At 42.6% G+C, this 17,909-nt stretch overlaps 1 protein-coding gene across 2 annotated transcripts in view; it reads right to left on the reverse strand.

Annotated features, from left to right (window-relative positions):
• LOC134927085 (cytochrome P450 2C8-like) overlaps nucleotides 1-17,909 on the reverse strand; it is a 137,947-nt gene that overhangs the window by 60,714 nt on the left and 59,324 nt on the right. For both annotated transcript variants that reach the window (XM_063921084.1, XM_063921083.1), the window contains 4 exons: nucleotides 11,788-11,950; nucleotides 10,819-10,968; nucleotides 9,150-9,310; nucleotides 3,413-3,586 (listed from right to left, as the gene is read on the reverse strand). In XM_063921084.1, coding sequence (XP_063777154.1) covers nucleotides 3,413-3,586; nucleotides 9,150-9,310; nucleotides 10,819-10,968; nucleotides 11,788-11,950 — 648 coding nt within the window. The remainder of the gene's footprint in view (nucleotides 1-3,412; nucleotides 3,587-9,149; nucleotides 9,311-10,818; nucleotides 10,969-11,787; nucleotides 11,951-17,909) is intronic.

Genomic DNA, 17,909 nt, shown 5'->3' on the forward strand with positions numbered 1-17,909 from the left:
ATCACTCTGCGGCCAGCAGTGCGACTGAAAAGCTTTGCTAGACCTTGCGTGAAACTACATTGTTCGTTGTAATATTACTTCGCGCGTGCGCGTTGCATCGCATACGCATGCACAGAAGTGACTTTTTTTGCCTCATCGCTGTACAGCGAACGAATGCAGCTAGGGATCAACTCGGAATGACCACCTAAGTGTTAAGCAAAAGACTAGTTTATACAAAACGTTAGTTTATGAGTTAATGTGCATAAATATACTTGTTTTTATTCTCGGGCCATAAGATAAATCAACATATGCATATGAGAAGTTGTGTCATGCATGACTAAATGATTAAATGTTAATTTTATTACCCGGGCGTTCACCTTGGATTATATTTTTTACAGTCAAAGGTGAACTCAGGTAGCTACCGCAAAGGTAATGGTAATTTTTGTATTGCATGCAAGTAAACTTGAGGGTAGGATTAGAAGAGAAAGTGTAATCTACAAATTGTATTTTATTGTTATATTATTATCCATGTCATGTTATATTACTACATTTAGATTAAATACTACCATATTTATTTAAAATATTAGTGAATGGAGTAAGAATAATTTATTTAGCATAGGGGATAGGAAAAAAAATACTATAATTGGCTGTCCTGTATAGTAAGGTAATTAAGAATTAAGTTAAGCTTGGGTGGAGGCACAGTATACCGATAGTCTAGTTGTGCATAATATAATTATATTATACGTAACCAAGGGTTACATAATAATGAGGAAATAATAACAAATACTAAAGTAGGGGAGACCCTAGGAAATAGAGATCACAATATGATCACATTCGATATCAGCTTTCAAAAACAACAATATAAGGTTTAACTAAGACTTTTAACTTTAGGAAAGCTAATTTCACATTACTGAGACAAGCAATGAAGGAGATCAATTGGGAAATTGTATTTCATGGTAAGAATACTGCTGAAATGTGGGATGTTTTTACAATTGCGCTCAAAAAGTACACTAATTGATATATTCCCAAAGTCAACAAAAACAAAAGTAGGAAATTCAAACAGATATGGATTAATAAGAAGGTCAAGGAACAAATGGATAAAAAGAGGCGTGCTTTCAAAGCATTTAAGTCTGACGGAATGGTGGAATCATTCCAGTTCTACAAGGAATGTAACAAAAAATGCAAAAAAGCAATCAGAGCAGCCAAAATAGAAAACAAAATACAAATCGCAAAGGAGAGTAAAACAAACCCCAAAAAGTTCTTTAAGTATATAAATGGTAAAAGGTTGAAAATTGAGAATATTGAGCCTTTAAAGGACAAGTTGGCTGTTTTGATTAATGATTATAGGGAAAAAGCAGATTTATTTAATAAAATCTTTTAATCAGTATTCAAGAAAGAGGACAGGTTGACAAGAGTAGAGCACAACATAAACTATAATAACAACCCATTGCTTGGTACTTGGTTAAACAAGGTAGTAGTCCAGCAGAGACTAAGTAAAATTAAGATAAATAAATCTCCTGGGCTGGATGGACTCCACCCCAGCATTCTTATGGAACTCAACGTAGAGATATCGAAACCTCTATATTTGTTCTTCAGCGAGTCAATTAGATCAGGAATGATACCAAAGGACTGGCGTATAGCAGAGGTAGTCCAAATATTTAAAAAGGGTAATAAAATGCTCCCTGGGAACTATAGACCGGTAAGCTTGACATCTATAGTGGGGAAAATACTAGAAGGTATAATAAGAGATAGCATACTAGAGTACTTGGATACCTCCAAGGTTATTACTAGGAATCAGCATGGATTTGTGAAGAACAGGTCATGTCAAACTAACTTAATAAGCTTCTATGAGAAAGTGAGTGATAATATTGATCAGGGTAAAGCAGTGGATGTGATCTTTTTGGACTTCGCTAAGGCCTTTGACAAAGTTCCACACAGGAGACTAATTCTCAAACTAAGAGAGCTTGGGGTAGGGGACACTATTTGTACTTGGGTGAGTAATTGGCTGTTTAATAGGGAACAGCGAGTGGGGATTAATGGGATGTACTCTGAATGGGCTTCAGTACTCAGTGGAATACCGCAGGGCTCAGTACTCGGACCATTGCTGTCTAACATATTCATTAATGACCTAGGAAAGGGACTGGAAAGCACAGTGTCAGTTTTCGCAGATGATACTAAACTACGTAGAATAATTAATTCAGACAAGGATGTTGAGTCTCTACAGAATGACTTATCTAGACGAGGTCTGGGCAGATAAATGGAGAATGAGGTTCAATACAGACAAATGTAAAGTTATGCACTTTGGGACTAACAATCAGGAAGCCTATAAACTAAATGGGGAAAATATAGGGATAACGGTAGTTGAAAAAGATTTGTGAGCGCTCATCGATAATAGACTTAGTAGCAGTACGCAATGTCAAAATGCAGCAGCAAAGACTAATAAGGTGTTATCATGCATAAAACGGGGAATGGAGACAAGGGATGAGAGTGTAATCCTGCCACTGTATAAATCATTGGTGCGGCCACACCTGGAATATTGTGTACAGTTCTGGGCACCATAATATAAAAAAGATATCTTGGAACTCGAAAGGGTTCAGAGGCGAGCCACCAAACTGGTTAAGGGGTTAGAGGCACTGGATTATGAGGAAAGACTTAAAAGGCTTGATATGTTCACACTGGAAAAGAGGCGACTGAGAGGGGACATTATTAACATTTATAAATACATTGAGGGACAATACAAGGATTTATCAAATGATTTGTTTACCAAAAAAACACTACATAGGACACGAGGAGACCCCCTGGGGTTAGAAGAAAAAATATTCCATACTCAACAGAGAAAAGGGTTCTTCATAGTAAGAGCAGTAAGGATTTGGAATTCTCTCTCAGAGAAGGTAGTAATGGTGGACTCAATCAATAAGTTTAAAAATGGATTAGATAAATTCCTAGCGGAAAAAAAATATCCAGGGATACAGCATTTAATTAATATAAAAAAAAAATAATAGTAAAAAAAAAAAAAATAGTAATACAGGGTGAACTCGATGGACATTTGTCTTTTTTTCAACCTTAACAACTATGTAACTATGGGGGTAATTCCAAGTTGATTGCAGCAGGAATTTTTTTTAGCAGTTGGGCAAAACCATGTGCACTGCAGGGGGGGGCAGATATAACATTTGCAGAGAGAGTTAGATTTGGGTGGGTTATTTTGTTTCTGTGCAGGGTAAATACTGGCTGCTTTATTTTTACACTGCAATTTAGATTGCAGATTGAACTCACCACACCCAAATCTAACTCTCTCTGCACATGTTATATCTGCCTCCCCTGCAGTGCACATGGTTTTGCCCAACTGCTAAAAAAATTCCTGCTGCGATCAACTTGGAATTACCCCCAATGTCACTCTTGATAGAGATAGTATAATATCCAGCAGTGGTTTAACCTCTTTGATCTTGATCAGAAAGTAGTCGATGAAATCTCTGGGTGACGCAGGGTTCAGCGTCTGCTTGTGCTGCTTGATGTAACTTGTCACAAACGTCATTAGCTCCGAGCTCTCCTTGAAGATCTTCTGCTTGAGAATCGGCATGTTCAGGAGAATCGGGAAGGTGTTACCGAGCTGTAAATACAGAAACATGGAATGTGACGGCAGATAAGAACCACTCGGCCCATCTAGTCTGCCCCTTTTTTTTTTACCATATTATTACCTCAAACCTTATTTAATCCTTTTTTCTGTGTAAGGAGATCCTTATGTCTATCCCATGCATGATACACTGCTCTACTGTCTTAGGACGGGATGTACTAACCTCTCCCGTTGCGGTATTAGGGTTATCTCTGTGCTCCCGGGGTTTACTCCTCGTTAGATGTCTTCTTCCTGCTGCCCATCGCTCCCCAACGCTCCCTGTAGTTTCCGCGTCGCACCGGTCGTCACTGCGGTCCCCCATATTCTACTCTGCGGCCACTGATCCCTCCACAGCACTTGTTCAGCGCTGCGCTCCCCCTGTCAGTGAGTCACGCATGCGCAGTGGTCTCTGTTTCCTACTACTGCTACCACTGTGCATGCGCGACTCAATGACAGGGGGAGTGCAGCGCGGAAACAACCGATGTGGAGGGATCAATGGCCGCGGCGATGATTATGGCAGACCACAGTGACTACCAGTGTGACGCGGAAACTACAGGGAGAGTTGGCGAGCGCTGGGCAGCAGGAGGAAAACTAACAAGGAGTAAACACCGGGAGCGCAGAGATAACCCTAATACCGCAGCGGGAGAGGTTAGTACATCCCACCCTTATACTCTACCACCTCTGATGGGAGGCTATTCCTCTTGTCCACTACCCTTTCTGTGAAGTAATTTTTCCTCAGATTTCCCCTGAACCTCCCCCCCTCCAGTCTCAGTGTATGTCCTCGTGTCCTATTACTTCTCTTCATATGTAGAGTTTCCCTCCTGAACTTTGTTAACTTAAAACCCCTGAAATATGTGACAGTCTCTATCATGTCCCCCCTTTCCCTTCTCTGCTCCCCACTATACATAGTGAGATATTTAGTCTTTCTGGGTAAGTTGTGTGATGTCGGCCATGCACCATGTTAGTTGCCCTTCTTTGTACAGTCTCCAATGTATTAATATCCTTTTGAAGATATGGCCTCCAGAAATATTCTGTCTGTCTGGGTCCAGGACTTCAGTTCCGGCAGTCCCCCCTGCTTGCAGCAGTATATGCATAACAATCTACCACTGTCCCACTGACCGCTGAGTGTCACCAGCAGCAGTATAGTGAGGCACGCCTGCTGGAGCTGCACTGTGTGGGTGACTCAGAGATGGCCACAAAGTGCTGCATACTAACATGTCTCTCATTCTATCTTAGGTCATATGCTAATAACAGTTACATTTTAATAATTGTAATCAAACTGAGACAACACAAAGTGTGCCCCTAACAAAGAGTCTTCTTTTCTCTACACTTTACACTATCTATAACTAACAGCAATCAGTACTAGACATGCGTTTCTGTAGCAGACTCCTACACATTGGGGTTATTCAGAGTTGATCGCAGCAGCAATTTTGTTATCAGTTGGGCAAAACCATGTGCACTGCAGGGGGGCAGATGTAACATGTGCAGAGAGAGTTAGATTTGGGTGGGTTATATTGTTTCTGTGCGGGGTAAATACTGGCTGCTTTATTTTTACACTGCAATTTAGATTTCAGTTTGAACACACCCCACCCAAATCTAACTCTCTCTGCACATGTTACATCAGACCCACCTGCCACACCACACCCAAATCTAACTCTCTCTGCACATGTTATATCTGCCCCCCCCCCCTGCAGTGCACATGTTTTTGCCCAACTGTTAACAAATTTGCTGCTGCAATCAACACTGAATTAGGCCCATTGTGACCAAAGACACTGACATGCTATAAGCTACAAACATTGTGGATTTTACTATGTGCAGCTACTCCATTCCATAGTTATGTGGCTTACTGCTGTGCAGCAAATTGTCTGACACCTGTGTATTTTTATTTATTTTTTGGTTTTTTTATTTTATTTGAACTTCACCTTATTACGTTTCATGAGCGCGGTCCGATGTAAAGCACATAGCCAGAGCCGGCCCTAACCAATATGATGCCCTAGGCAAGATTTTGGCTGGTGCCCCCTAGCACCACCGCTGGTTCTGCCTCTGACCTTGCACCTCTTTCCCAGCACCATCACCCTTCACCCATAGCAGTCCTTGTACCCCCTATATTTTAAATAGGAACAGTTTGCACATTTGACGCACAGCCCAAAAAGGGGCATCTTCTTGCTGGGAAGGGGCATGGCCACACAATAGTAACCCCAATTCCAATTACGCCACACAGTACTGCAACTTTATTCACATTTTATCTTGCGATAATGTCCATAATTTATATTACATCCAACAGTAGTATTACTTTACCTTATAAACGTTACTCCTCACAGTAGAGCCCCTTATTCACATTACATAACACTGAATTGATCCTTATTCACATTACACCACACCTTATTGCTCTTTATTCACATTAGACGACACAGTAGTGCCCTTTCTATATGCAACACCACATAGTAGAGCACCTTATACACATAATGCCACACATTAGTAATGCATTTATACACAATTCCACACAGTAATGCTCCTTACACATATGAGACACATTAATGTCCTTATAAACATAATGCACCTAACACATTATGACAACCTTTATTAATGCCCTTTTACACATAATGTCCCTTACACATATGCCGCACATTATTAATGCCCTTATACACATAATGACACACACAGTGCCCCCTACACATTTGCTGCACATTATTAGTGCCCCATACACATAATGACACACATACAGTAGTACCCTGTTACACATATGCCGCACATTATTAATGCCCTTATACACATAATGACACACACAGTGGCCCTTTACACATATGTTGCACATTATTAATGCATTTTTACATGACACACATAATGTTCCTTACACATATTCTGAACACTACTGCACAACCAACCCACTCGCATGCACACAGCACTCACACTTCCACTAGCACTGTGACCTCTGCCTCTGCTTGGATACAGATGTGTCCTCACAAATCTTGCATCAATGCTAACGTCGGGCACCTTTTTTTAATGAAAATGCATCTTATTTGCATTGCTATGTGGCTAGGATGCACAAGCAGCTTTTGCTGATTAAACTGATATGCAGCATGCCTATATACTGTGTGAGACTGTGGCTGTATCTGCATATGAAATGCTACATACAGAACACAGGCATGCCGCATATCATTTTAATCAGCAGAAGCTGATGATGCCCCTAGGCATATCAAATGCCCTAGGCAATTGCCTAGTTTGCATATGTCTATGACCGGCTCTGCACATAGCCTATGTTCTAAGATGCCTTCTAAACTATTCTTATGCTAATTTTCAAATCAATCAGCTCTAATGTTTGACTGTGATTGAGCAACAAGCATATGTTTTATTTTTGTATATTTGTAGGGATATCTATATCTAATATATATATATATATATATATATATATATATATACAGATGGGTCCTTCTTTATCTTGGCCTTTAATAGGATTCATTGAGCCAGGGCAGTCGGACGTAATCCCCTGCTGTATTGTTCTCTCTGTATTGTATTGCAGCTGAGAACAATAGATGAAGGGTTTATGCTAATAACCCATGGTGTGCCTAGGTGCAGCAGAGAAGCCTAGATAAATGTGGCTTCATCTATATATATATATATATATATATATATATATTTATTTTATACTGTTTAAAGAGGTAAACTGGCCGCTGAATATCTAGCTAGTAAGTTATAACATGCACTGATGCCAGGCAGAGATTTTGGAGGTATGGTTTATTTTCACACATGTGGTAACGTGCAATGAGCGACTTCTGAAATAGTTTATTGGGAACAGTGCTGTTCTGACATTGAATGAATGGCAGCATACCAGTGATTACCAGTCTCCACCACATACAGTATCACGTTATGGTCAGGGCTTAGCTTCATTCAGTACATTTCCCAGTTGTTCCTGGATCCGCCTTGTAGTGCCCACCCGTCTATATCGGACTGGGCACGATTAAAAATTGTATTATTCATAATACCTGATGTATTGATGTATCCATGTACAGTATATTGTACTGCGGAAAATGTATTAGGCTGGCAACTGGATGAGACTTAGGGGTCTATTTACTAAGCACTGGATGGAGATAAAGTGGGTGGAGACAAAGTACCAGCCAATCAGCTCTTAACTGCCATTCACAGGCTGTGTTTGAAAAATGACAGTTAGGAGGTGATTGGCTGGTTCTTTACCTCCATCCACTTTATCTTTCTCCAAGGCTTAGTAAATAGACCCTGTAATTACTTTGCTGAGACACAGCTTGTTTACGATACAGCCAAGAGGTGTCGGGTCTCCGTGGATTTAAGGGACAAGAGTTTGCTTGGAGAATGCATTAAGTGCCCCTGGGAGAACCCCTCAGAGACACTACAGCCGGAAAGGTGTGTACTGGCTTTCCTGCAGCAGGTTGTAAAATCTAGCAAAGGCTGGTTGTAAATCATGCCCAGAGCTTTAAAGCAAGCCATAAAAGATGAAAGCATCAGCCCTGCTAGAATGGATGAGAACCCTATAATGTTTCAGCATATGCAGAGAGGCCTCACTCAATCAGCGCTCTGTACTACAGGTGATTAGGATGTTAATTTTCTCCCTATTTTATTTCTTGAAATTGTAATTACTTGTGTGACTTTTTTAAGGTATTATGGGGGTCATTCCGAGTTGATCGCTTGCTAGCTACTTTTAGCAGCCATGCAAATGCATAGTCGCTGCCCACGGGGGAGTGTTTATTCACTTTGCAAGTGTGCGGTCGCATGTGCAGCCGAGCGATACAAAAACTTTTTGTGCAAAACAAGACCGGCCCTGTAGTTACTTATCCTGTGCAATGATTCTAGCGTCGGAGGTACCGGAATTGACATCAGATACCCACCCTGCAAATGCCTGGTCACGCCTGCGTTTTCTCTACCACTACCAGAAAACGGTCAGTTGACACCCATAAACGCCCTCTTCCTGTCAATCTCCTTGCGATCGGCTGTGTGAATGGTATCATCGCTAGAAGCATTGCACAGCAACCATGCTGTTTGTACCCGTACGACGTGCATGCGCATTGTGGTACATACGCATGTGCAGTTTTGCAATTTTTTTTTACCTGATTGCTTCACTGCGAAAATCAGCAGCGTGTGATCAACTCGGAATGACCCCCTATATGCTAATAACCTTTCTTTTTCTGTAACTATAAGATTTGGAGTTTTGACATGGATTAAATATTTTAATCTTAGTTCTGGATTCTGTGTTTTTATACCCAAATTTAGAGAGGCTCATGGTACCTAATTTTTACGTATAAATATTTGTGTTTGGGGGTGAGATCAGGAGCTCACCCTGGGCTTGACCCAAAAGGTACTTCTGCTGATTGCAGTGACCGTGTTGATTTACCACATGCGCTGTAGTAACCAAAAAGGTGTCACGGGCAGCGTTCTCAGATTAGCGTATTTTGAGAATCTCTGTGTTGGGAGTCGTGATTTACCCTACCAGTAATGTCTACATCTGACACAGGTGTAAGGGAGTTGTCTGATGAGAATGAGATGGAGAGAAGAATTAAACAATCACGGGAGATAATGGCTGATACTGTACCTCATGTAAAGGCGAGTGAGTGTTGAATATAAACTTTCTTGTAGTGATAATAAGTTCCAGTAACTTTGGGTCCTTATAATCAAAGTGCTCCCCCAAAAGTGCATAGCTGGTGATGTTTCCTACAGCACAGCCCAGGAGGTTAATAGGGTTGAAGGGCTTCCCTAGGAGACAATGTCATAGATTAACGTTGACTTTTGTAACAGTTTTATATGAGATGATGCTTGTTACATTGTACTGAAACATCACTGCAAAGCATTATTAACACACATTATTAGGTATAAGTTAAACATGTTTATAGCTGATGCAAGGCTGGGTAATCCGGCTTTTAGGAATTTCCTAAATAAAATTATTTAACAGTAAATTAAATATTTACAAAATAACACAAAGCAGTGTAATATAGTGCAGTCACGGTGTACCGGGTCCAGCTGCACTGGTGTCACCATGCTGCGGTGCCTCCTTCATGGGCAGGTTCATGAAGGAGCTGGATGCTTCAACAGTTGGTGTCAGGGCAGTGATCTCACAGAAAGATAGAACAGGGAAGTGGTACTCTTGTGGCTTCTATTCATACAGGTTTTTGGCCCCTGAGGGAAAAAACATATTGTGGGGTTCCTGTAGCTTTACGGGAATAAAGTCACTTGCTAGAAGGAACAAAGTTCCAGAGTTGGTCTACACAGATCAGAGAAACCTATCATACCTCAGAATAGATTGTTGTTTGAATTATCACCAGGCCAGATGGTCATTGTTCTTCAACCGATTCCACCTACTCATCACCTTCTACCCAGAAAAAGAAAGGCTGATGCATTGTCCATAGACGAAGAAGAAACTTGTGGAAAAATACTGAATTCTACTTTCTTTGTTACTGTAACCAACAAAGTTAAGTTTCCTCCAAGGAAGGCTTTTGCAGTGTCATTATATCATGGCAAATAATTGTTGCACCAGTCCCCATACTAAGGAACCCAGACAGAGGGTCACAACCTTTGTGTTGAGTACAGCGAGACCCAAATTCCCTTGCAGGAGTCACTGGTGAAACTCCCAGCACATTAGACACCGCGCCTCCACTTTGGCTCCAGTCAATCCTAAAGAACAGCTCAGTGACCTCTATTCCATCCTTGACTTTGTGACGTGTATATCGTTGGTTCCATATATAATTAGCGATGCCCATGGACCCTTGTATTTTGGTTTTGGTTAGAATTCATCTTGGTGTTTTGGCAAAATCACCATCAAGGGCTTTATTCAGTTTCAAATTTTGGTTCGATTTAAAATCGATTGACAAAAAAATTGCTATTCATTGTTAAAAAAAAAAAGATAAAACGGCTAAAAACAAGTAATTTTTGCAATCCAAAACCCGAAATTTGTATTTAAGATCTAAATTCTGATCAGTGACTTGGATCGGATCAGATTTCTGGACCGGGTTTGGTTCGGTTCGGATCCACAAAATTTTGGTGGATTTGGATTTCTGGAGAACTGAACTGCACATCTCTACAGTATATATACTGCACCAAGGTCAATACAATGGGGATGATGCTGAACGTATGTCAGTTTTGAGGACATACCCTGTGTGTTTTCACACTGCACTGCAACGATCGCATGCTGGGGGCCGCCCAGCATGCTATTTGGTAATAATAAGCACTTTTTGTGGTAGGTAATTATCACTATATAAGACCCTCACCTCCTGTTTGTGACACAGCTTGGATGAGACTCTGCGACTCCTCCAACACCCGTTTCTCCATGGCTTTCTTCCCCATCCCAAAATTCCTGAGTGAGGCTATTGTGAATCTGCGCAGCTGGCGCCACCTCTCCCCACCGATGCTGGGGAAACCTGCGGGGACAGAGGTCACATGATCAGCACAGGTAATGATGCACAGAAGTATTTGCTCAGGTTATGGTTCTATTGGTTAATTTACTGTCACTGCCCTACAGAGGTCCATGCCTGCATCGCTTATATTGGAGGAAGACCAAAAAATGTCAGCAGTCTCAACACCTTGCAGGTCATGTAAATATTACTATTTACTGGACTCCCACCACCCGTCATTCTGTGTGGAACACCCCAATCCTCCCAACTTCTTACTCCAGAAAGACAAGATTTCCACCATGGCGTAACCGCGATCTTGTCATACCTATCTACCTGCACAAATCGGCACAGTGTGCAAAATAGTAGCATAAATTATTACAAATAAACAGATAAATGGCAATAGGGACTTAATATGTATAAAAGATTGGACATAGAGTACGGCATGGAATGAAGCTCGCTGTGCACAAAAAAACATAAACTTCCCCAATATATAGGTGTACATCCCAATAACTTTTTAGAAATAAAGATTTTGCAATAAGACTGATAATGGGGGGAGTATTTTGTCCCATGCACAGCAGACTTCCTGTCTATGAGTCATTTCAAGCCCTTTGAAGACCAACATGGATGAGGACACAGGGATACAGTGATGGCAGCTACAGGACCATGAAGCCTCTGGCTGTCCAGCTGTAATATCAGGGTCTGTATCCCATCCATCCTTCCTGCCTTGGTGCCAGCTACCAAGGCTTCCAGGGACAGGAGAACATTTTTGGAGCTGTCATGTTAGGAGAACTTGTACATTGACATTTGAGAAGTCGGTAAGTCCATAAAGTAACTGGGGAGACTTACTGTATCCTTCCGAGTAGCGATCAATCACTGGTGCGGACGGGCGGCCGCTGAACTTATCACCATGATTCAACAAAGCGTCTTTCACCACCTCATAGCCCCAGAGAACCACCACAGGCTCTGTCAGCTTCCATATCGTGAACATTGGACCATACTTCTTATGCAGCTGCGGAACAAGCACCAGTGATCATTGCAACATTCAAAATGGAATTATATCTACAAATGTCCAGATAAATATACCCAGACAGGCAGCAGACACCATATAACCACCCAGGTAAGTACAAGACAATACATTGGTTCAAGGCAAGGAGCATGCTCCAAAATAACTTGCCGGATACATAGGGCCTTACATGGAAACGCACAGGACTGGCTGACTATAACTACAGCTGGTATGACTGGGAGCGACTGGGGATTATACAGGTGAGAACATCATAGAGCTTCAGTGAGTATAGCCTGGCACGGGGGCAATCCTTTATCAGCATAGGGCAGCACTATGGGAACTCCCATCTCCTGGTCATTACTCTTCATACATACTGTACCTTCAAGTGACTGCACCATAAGAGGACACACAGTACAGATATGTCCTCATACATCTACGCTGCAGTCATGCCAAACAAGCCCTCTTGGCAAGCTAGGTCCCATGACTCTCTGCCAGCGCCCGGCGTCTTTTTTACTGAAAATGAATCTAAGACGCAATGCGACGTTACTAGGGTGCACCAGGAGACTGCGCTGATTAATTTAATGTATCTGAATCTGTACACAAAGTGCTACAATGTAGCAGCTGCAGCTTTTTTCCAATACAAGTTCTGTTCTGCTCTGTATACACGCCTGGTGTGTCCTGGTCACATCACGTTGTGACTAAGACGCATAATTGCCAAAAAATTACACCCGATGTTGACGTATGGGTGGATTTAGGGGTGAGAGCACCCCTAGGCATACCCAGGGCCGCAAGTAGGGGGTAGCTGATGGGGCATGTGCCCCGGGTGCAGGATTTTAGGGGGCGTCTAGGAGTTTCAGAGGAGCAGAGTTTTGGGTTTTTAATTACTGGCAGTGCTGTGCTGCTTCAGTAAGACGGCAGACGGTTCCGACGCTGGGTGGGTGAGCTCCAGTACCTGGGATATCACCTATGCCGGCTACTGTCTTAAACTCTCTTCTTTGCCATGCAGTGCTGCAACTACCTGCGACAGCCTGGACAACCTCCAGCTCTCACCGAGTATCACTACAGCAGCTCTGTGGGGAGTTCAAAGACAGACTTTATTATCACACTGTGCTCCTGGTTACCAGTATCAACCTCCGCATTACCTCTCAGTTGGGGGGGATTTGGTGTAGCATATAAGAGGATGTACTGTAGTGTAGAGATATAGTGTAGCATATGGGGTATGTAGTGTAGTAGTACTGCAATATATAGGGGCAGGCCCGCCATCAGGGGGGTGCTGAGGGCACAGTTGTCCTGGGCCCGGCCTCTCTAACAGAGAGGAGAGGGCTCAGGCTGCCGTCCGTCGGCCGCAATGTTCCGCCCACTTTTCGTTACCGACTTCTGGCATTGTCAAAGGAGGGGAGAGGTCGCTGCAATCTTCTATTGAAAACGTCCCACCAAAAATGGCCGCCGCCTCAGAGGAGATAGTTATTAAAGATACTGGAGGAGGCTCCTGTAGTATCTTTAATAACTGTCTCCTCTGAGGCGGCGGCCATTTTGGCAGATACTTTTCAATAGACGCTTGCAGCATCCTCTACCCCCTCCTGTGACAGTGCCAGATCTTGTCAAGAAAAAGGGGTGGAGCTACACGAACTGAGGGGGCATGGCTACACAGGACAAGGCTGCTACAGCTCCAGCCAGCCTGTGATAGGTAAGTTGAGGGAGAGTGAGTGGGAGGGAGAAAGTGTGTGTGTATGTATGTATGTATGTATGTATGTATGTATGTATGTATGTACATAGATTAGTGGTATAGCCTGCCGCACACAGTATTGTCCATGTTAGGAGTGCTGGATACATAATATGTTACAATAGTCCCAGAAGAAAAGAAACCAGCACCTCCAAATTACTGCATAATAAAATCTTTATCAAAAAATAAGATCTTAAAAGCACCAGAGGCAAAAAACATTAGTAGAAGCACATGGGGTGTCAAAAAACTGCATAATATCATATCACCATTTCAACGTGGTAAGTAGTGCAAGCCTCCAGCAACAAACAGGTAGGTCGACAGCTGTTTCGGTGCTCAGAGGCACCTTCCTCATGGACAGTCCATGAGGAAGGTGCCTCTGAGCACCGAAACAGCTGTCGACCTACCTGTTTGTTGCTGGAGGCTTGCACTACTTACCACGTTGAAATGGTGATATGATATTATGCAGTTTTTTGACACCCCATGTGCTTCTACTAATGTTTCTTGCCTCTGGTGCTTTTAAGATCTTATTTTTTGATAAAGATTTTATTATGCAGTGATTTGGAGGTGCTGGTTTCTTTTCTTCTGGGACTATGTATGTATGTATGTATGTATGTGTATAAATATTTATTTTGTATGTTTTTATATATATATATATATATATATATATATATACATATATATATATATATACCAGGCTGTTAGCTGGCATGCTGACTGGATGTCTGCGGTGACTGTCTTGAAAAAGACCTTATAGGTCGAAACGTCGACTATTTATTGATGACTGCGATGAACTAATAAAAGCCTTTTAATTTATTGGACTGGTGAGTGCCCTCTTTTGAGATCTCTTTGGTCTCGGATACCTGGTATATGTGAAACTCTCCTTGGGGTTTTTTGAGGAGCACCCCTATATATGGATTTTTCTGATGTGAGTGCGGACTTTCAAAGAAATTATATATATATATATATATATATATATAATTTTTTTTATTTTTTTTTTGGGGGGGGGCGCTGCCTATTTTGTGAGTTACGCGCCCCAGAATTTCTGATGGCGGCCCTGTTTAGGGGCATTTAGTGCACAATGTGGTGTAGCATATAAGAGGATATAGTGTAGTGCTGTAGTGTAGCATATAGGGTATGTAGTGTAGAGATATAGTGTAGCATATAGGGTATGTAGTGTAGTAATGTATTGCAGTATATAGGGGAATGTAGTGCAGTGATGTGGTGTAGCATATAAGAGGTTATAGTGTAGTGCTGTAGTGTAGCATATAGGGTATGTAGTGTAGAGACATAGTGTAGCATATAGGGCATGTAGTGTAGTAATGTATTGCAGTATATAGGGGAATGTAGTGCAGGGGCAGTATGTTCATGTCCTACCCGTTTACAGTCCATTCAAGATGGCATATGATACAGTATAGTGGGAATATTTTGCAGTTACTGGTACTGTCTGGGCTGACAGTACCAACATCAGAATCCGCTTTATTGGCCAGGTATACTTGCGTATACTAGGAATTTGTGTTCGGTTTGCTATACAACAGCCAAGTAGGTAACAGATAAGTAGGTGGAAAGGCAGTGGCGCACCCAGGGGGGGGGTTCCGAGCACCCAGAAACCCCCCTCCACCATGAGTATTATTAATGGCTGTCTAGCGTCCTCTGCAGCCTGCTTTCTTCCTGGTGGCTCTTCTAAGTGCTTAATAAAAGTTTACTTTATTTTAATTATTGTACATATGTATCCATGTGCAATTTGTGCATACATATATACACATGTATATACATACATATACACACACGCATATGATAGATATATATATATATATATATACATACATGCGTATATATACACGTGTACTGTATGTGTGTGTGTGTATATATATATATATATATGTGTGTGTGTGTTTAATGTGCTATGTGTATATGTATATAAATATATACATAGGTGTATATACGGTATATATATATATATATTGTAACACTGCAAGGGTACAAGGTGCCGTTTCCTGGGATAAATGGCAGCCTGCAGCAGCTGATGAACCACACAAGTCCAGTTTCCGGTACAACTGGCCCCAGCCAGTTTTATTATACAGAAAATAAAACAAACAGCAAAAGAAAATACCTTGCCTGTCCGGCACTAACTAAACACTAGATGTTCCTAACTGTCACTAAACAAAAACACAGAGTTCTCCAGTAAACACTGTATAGCTCACTTGTATCAGGAAGCGTGTTTCTCTCACAGAGATCCTGCAGTCTTCCGAGGCAGTCTGCACACCCTAATCAGGCTAGCAGCCCTATAACACTCTTACACTGCTAAAAGCCTGATTAGCCTTCTGTGAGGCCAAAGACCCGAACTGGGCCCAATGTCTGGAACTTGCCCCATCTCTCTTTCAGGGCCCTTACCCAGCTTTTCCAACAAACTGAAAAGGTTCTAACAAAACAAAACAAAACATATTCCTAGAAGTTTTCATTTTTCTAATACATGTAAGACAAGAACCTGGGACAAACATACCTGCCCTCAAACACTATCCCAGTGTTCTTGTCACAATATATATATATATATATATATATATATATATATATACACACACACACACACACACACACACACACACACACACACACACACACACAGACACACTGGTTTTACAGACCCAGCATATACTGGGTCACCTCAGTCCCCACCCCCGTGCTTGGCTCCACCCAGTTCTGGAAACCCCCCCATGCAAATCCTGCGTTTGCCACTGAAAGGTGGTAGGGGGGACAAGTAAAGCCATACAGATAAGTATATAAAGCCTGCCTGAAGGAAGCAAGTTAAACATGCTGTGGCCGGGGTGTAGCTGGTCCTTTACTATCTTCGTCGCCTGCTTTTTAGCTCTGGACAGGTACAGGTCCTAGACTGAGGGAAGGTCGGCCCCCGATGAACTTCCCTGCAGTTCTGACCACCTTTTGGAGCCTGCATCTGTCCCTCGCTCTGGCGGAGCCGTACCATACCAGTATCGAGGAGCACAGTACCGACTCAACAATCGTAGAAGAGGAGCAGAAGCTTCTGTGGGATGTTGAACTTCCTTAGTTGCCTGAGAAAGAACAACCTCTGCTGTGCTTTCCCGACAGTGGCGTCAGCGTTGGACCCCCATTTAAGGTCCCGGGAGATTGTGGTACCAAGGAACTTGAAGGAGTCCACTAGCGACATCACACTGTCAGCAATCCTTAGTGGAGGTGCACTAGCTGACTTCTTCCTGAAGTCCACTCTCATCTCGACAGTTTTGAGGGTGTTGAGCTCAAGATTGTTGTGACTGCACCACTGAAACAACCGGTCTACTTCCCGTCTATAGGCCGATTCGTCCCCGTCCTTGATGAGGCCGTTGACAGTGGTATCATTTGCAAATTTGATAATCTTTACTGATTGCGCCTCTGATGTGCAGCTATTTGTGTACAGGGAGAAGAGCAGGGGTGAGAGGACACAGCCCTGAGTGGCCCCTGTACTAATGGACCGTGCTTTAGAGGTGAATTCCCCCACTTTCACCACCTGTGTCCTATCTGTCAGGAAGTCTACTATCCAGGAACAGGTAGCTTCTGGGTCCCCTAGGCGAAGTAATTTGGGGTGGAGGATGCTGGGGACGATTGTATTGAAGGCCTAGCTGAAATCGACAAACCTGACCCTCGCGTAGGTACTGGGAATGTCTAGGTGCTGTAGAATGTAGTGCAGGCTCAAGTTGACTGCATCCTCGACACACCGATTTGATCGATAGGTGAACTGTAGTGGGTTTAGTTGGGGGCCAGTCACAGTTTTCAGTTGATTCAAAACCAGACGCTCAAACGTTTTCATGACCACAGACGTCAGTGCTATCAGCCTGTAGTCATTCAGGTTCATGATAGAGGGTTTCTTGGGGACCGGGGCGATAGTGGTCCTTTTGAGGCAGGAAGGGACTTTCTGTAGCTCCAGCGATTTGTTGAAGATATTGGGGAATATGGGGGCGAGCTGACCCGCACATGCTATCAGGGCAGATGGTGACACTCCGTCGGGACCCGGAGCTTTCCTGGGTTTGGCTCTTTTGAACAATGCCTCCACCTCTTCTTGGGCGACTTGCAGTGCCTGGACTTGGCTGTCGGTGTTCGGGGCATCATAGAGGTGATTGTTTGGGTCGCAGGGGACTTTTTTTGCGAACCTGCAATAAAAGTGGTTCAGCTTGTCTGCTAGGTCTTGGTGCATGGTGGTGGACTTCGATGTTTTCTTGTAGTTGGTTACAGATT

Source organism: Pseudophryne corroboree, chromosome 5 (assembly GCF_028390025.1).
Source record: "Pseudophryne corroboree isolate aPseCor3 chromosome 5, aPseCor3.hap2, whole genome shotgun sequence".
Lineage (NCBI taxonomy): Eukaryota > Metazoa > Chordata > Amphibia > Anura > Myobatrachidae > Pseudophryne > Pseudophryne corroboree.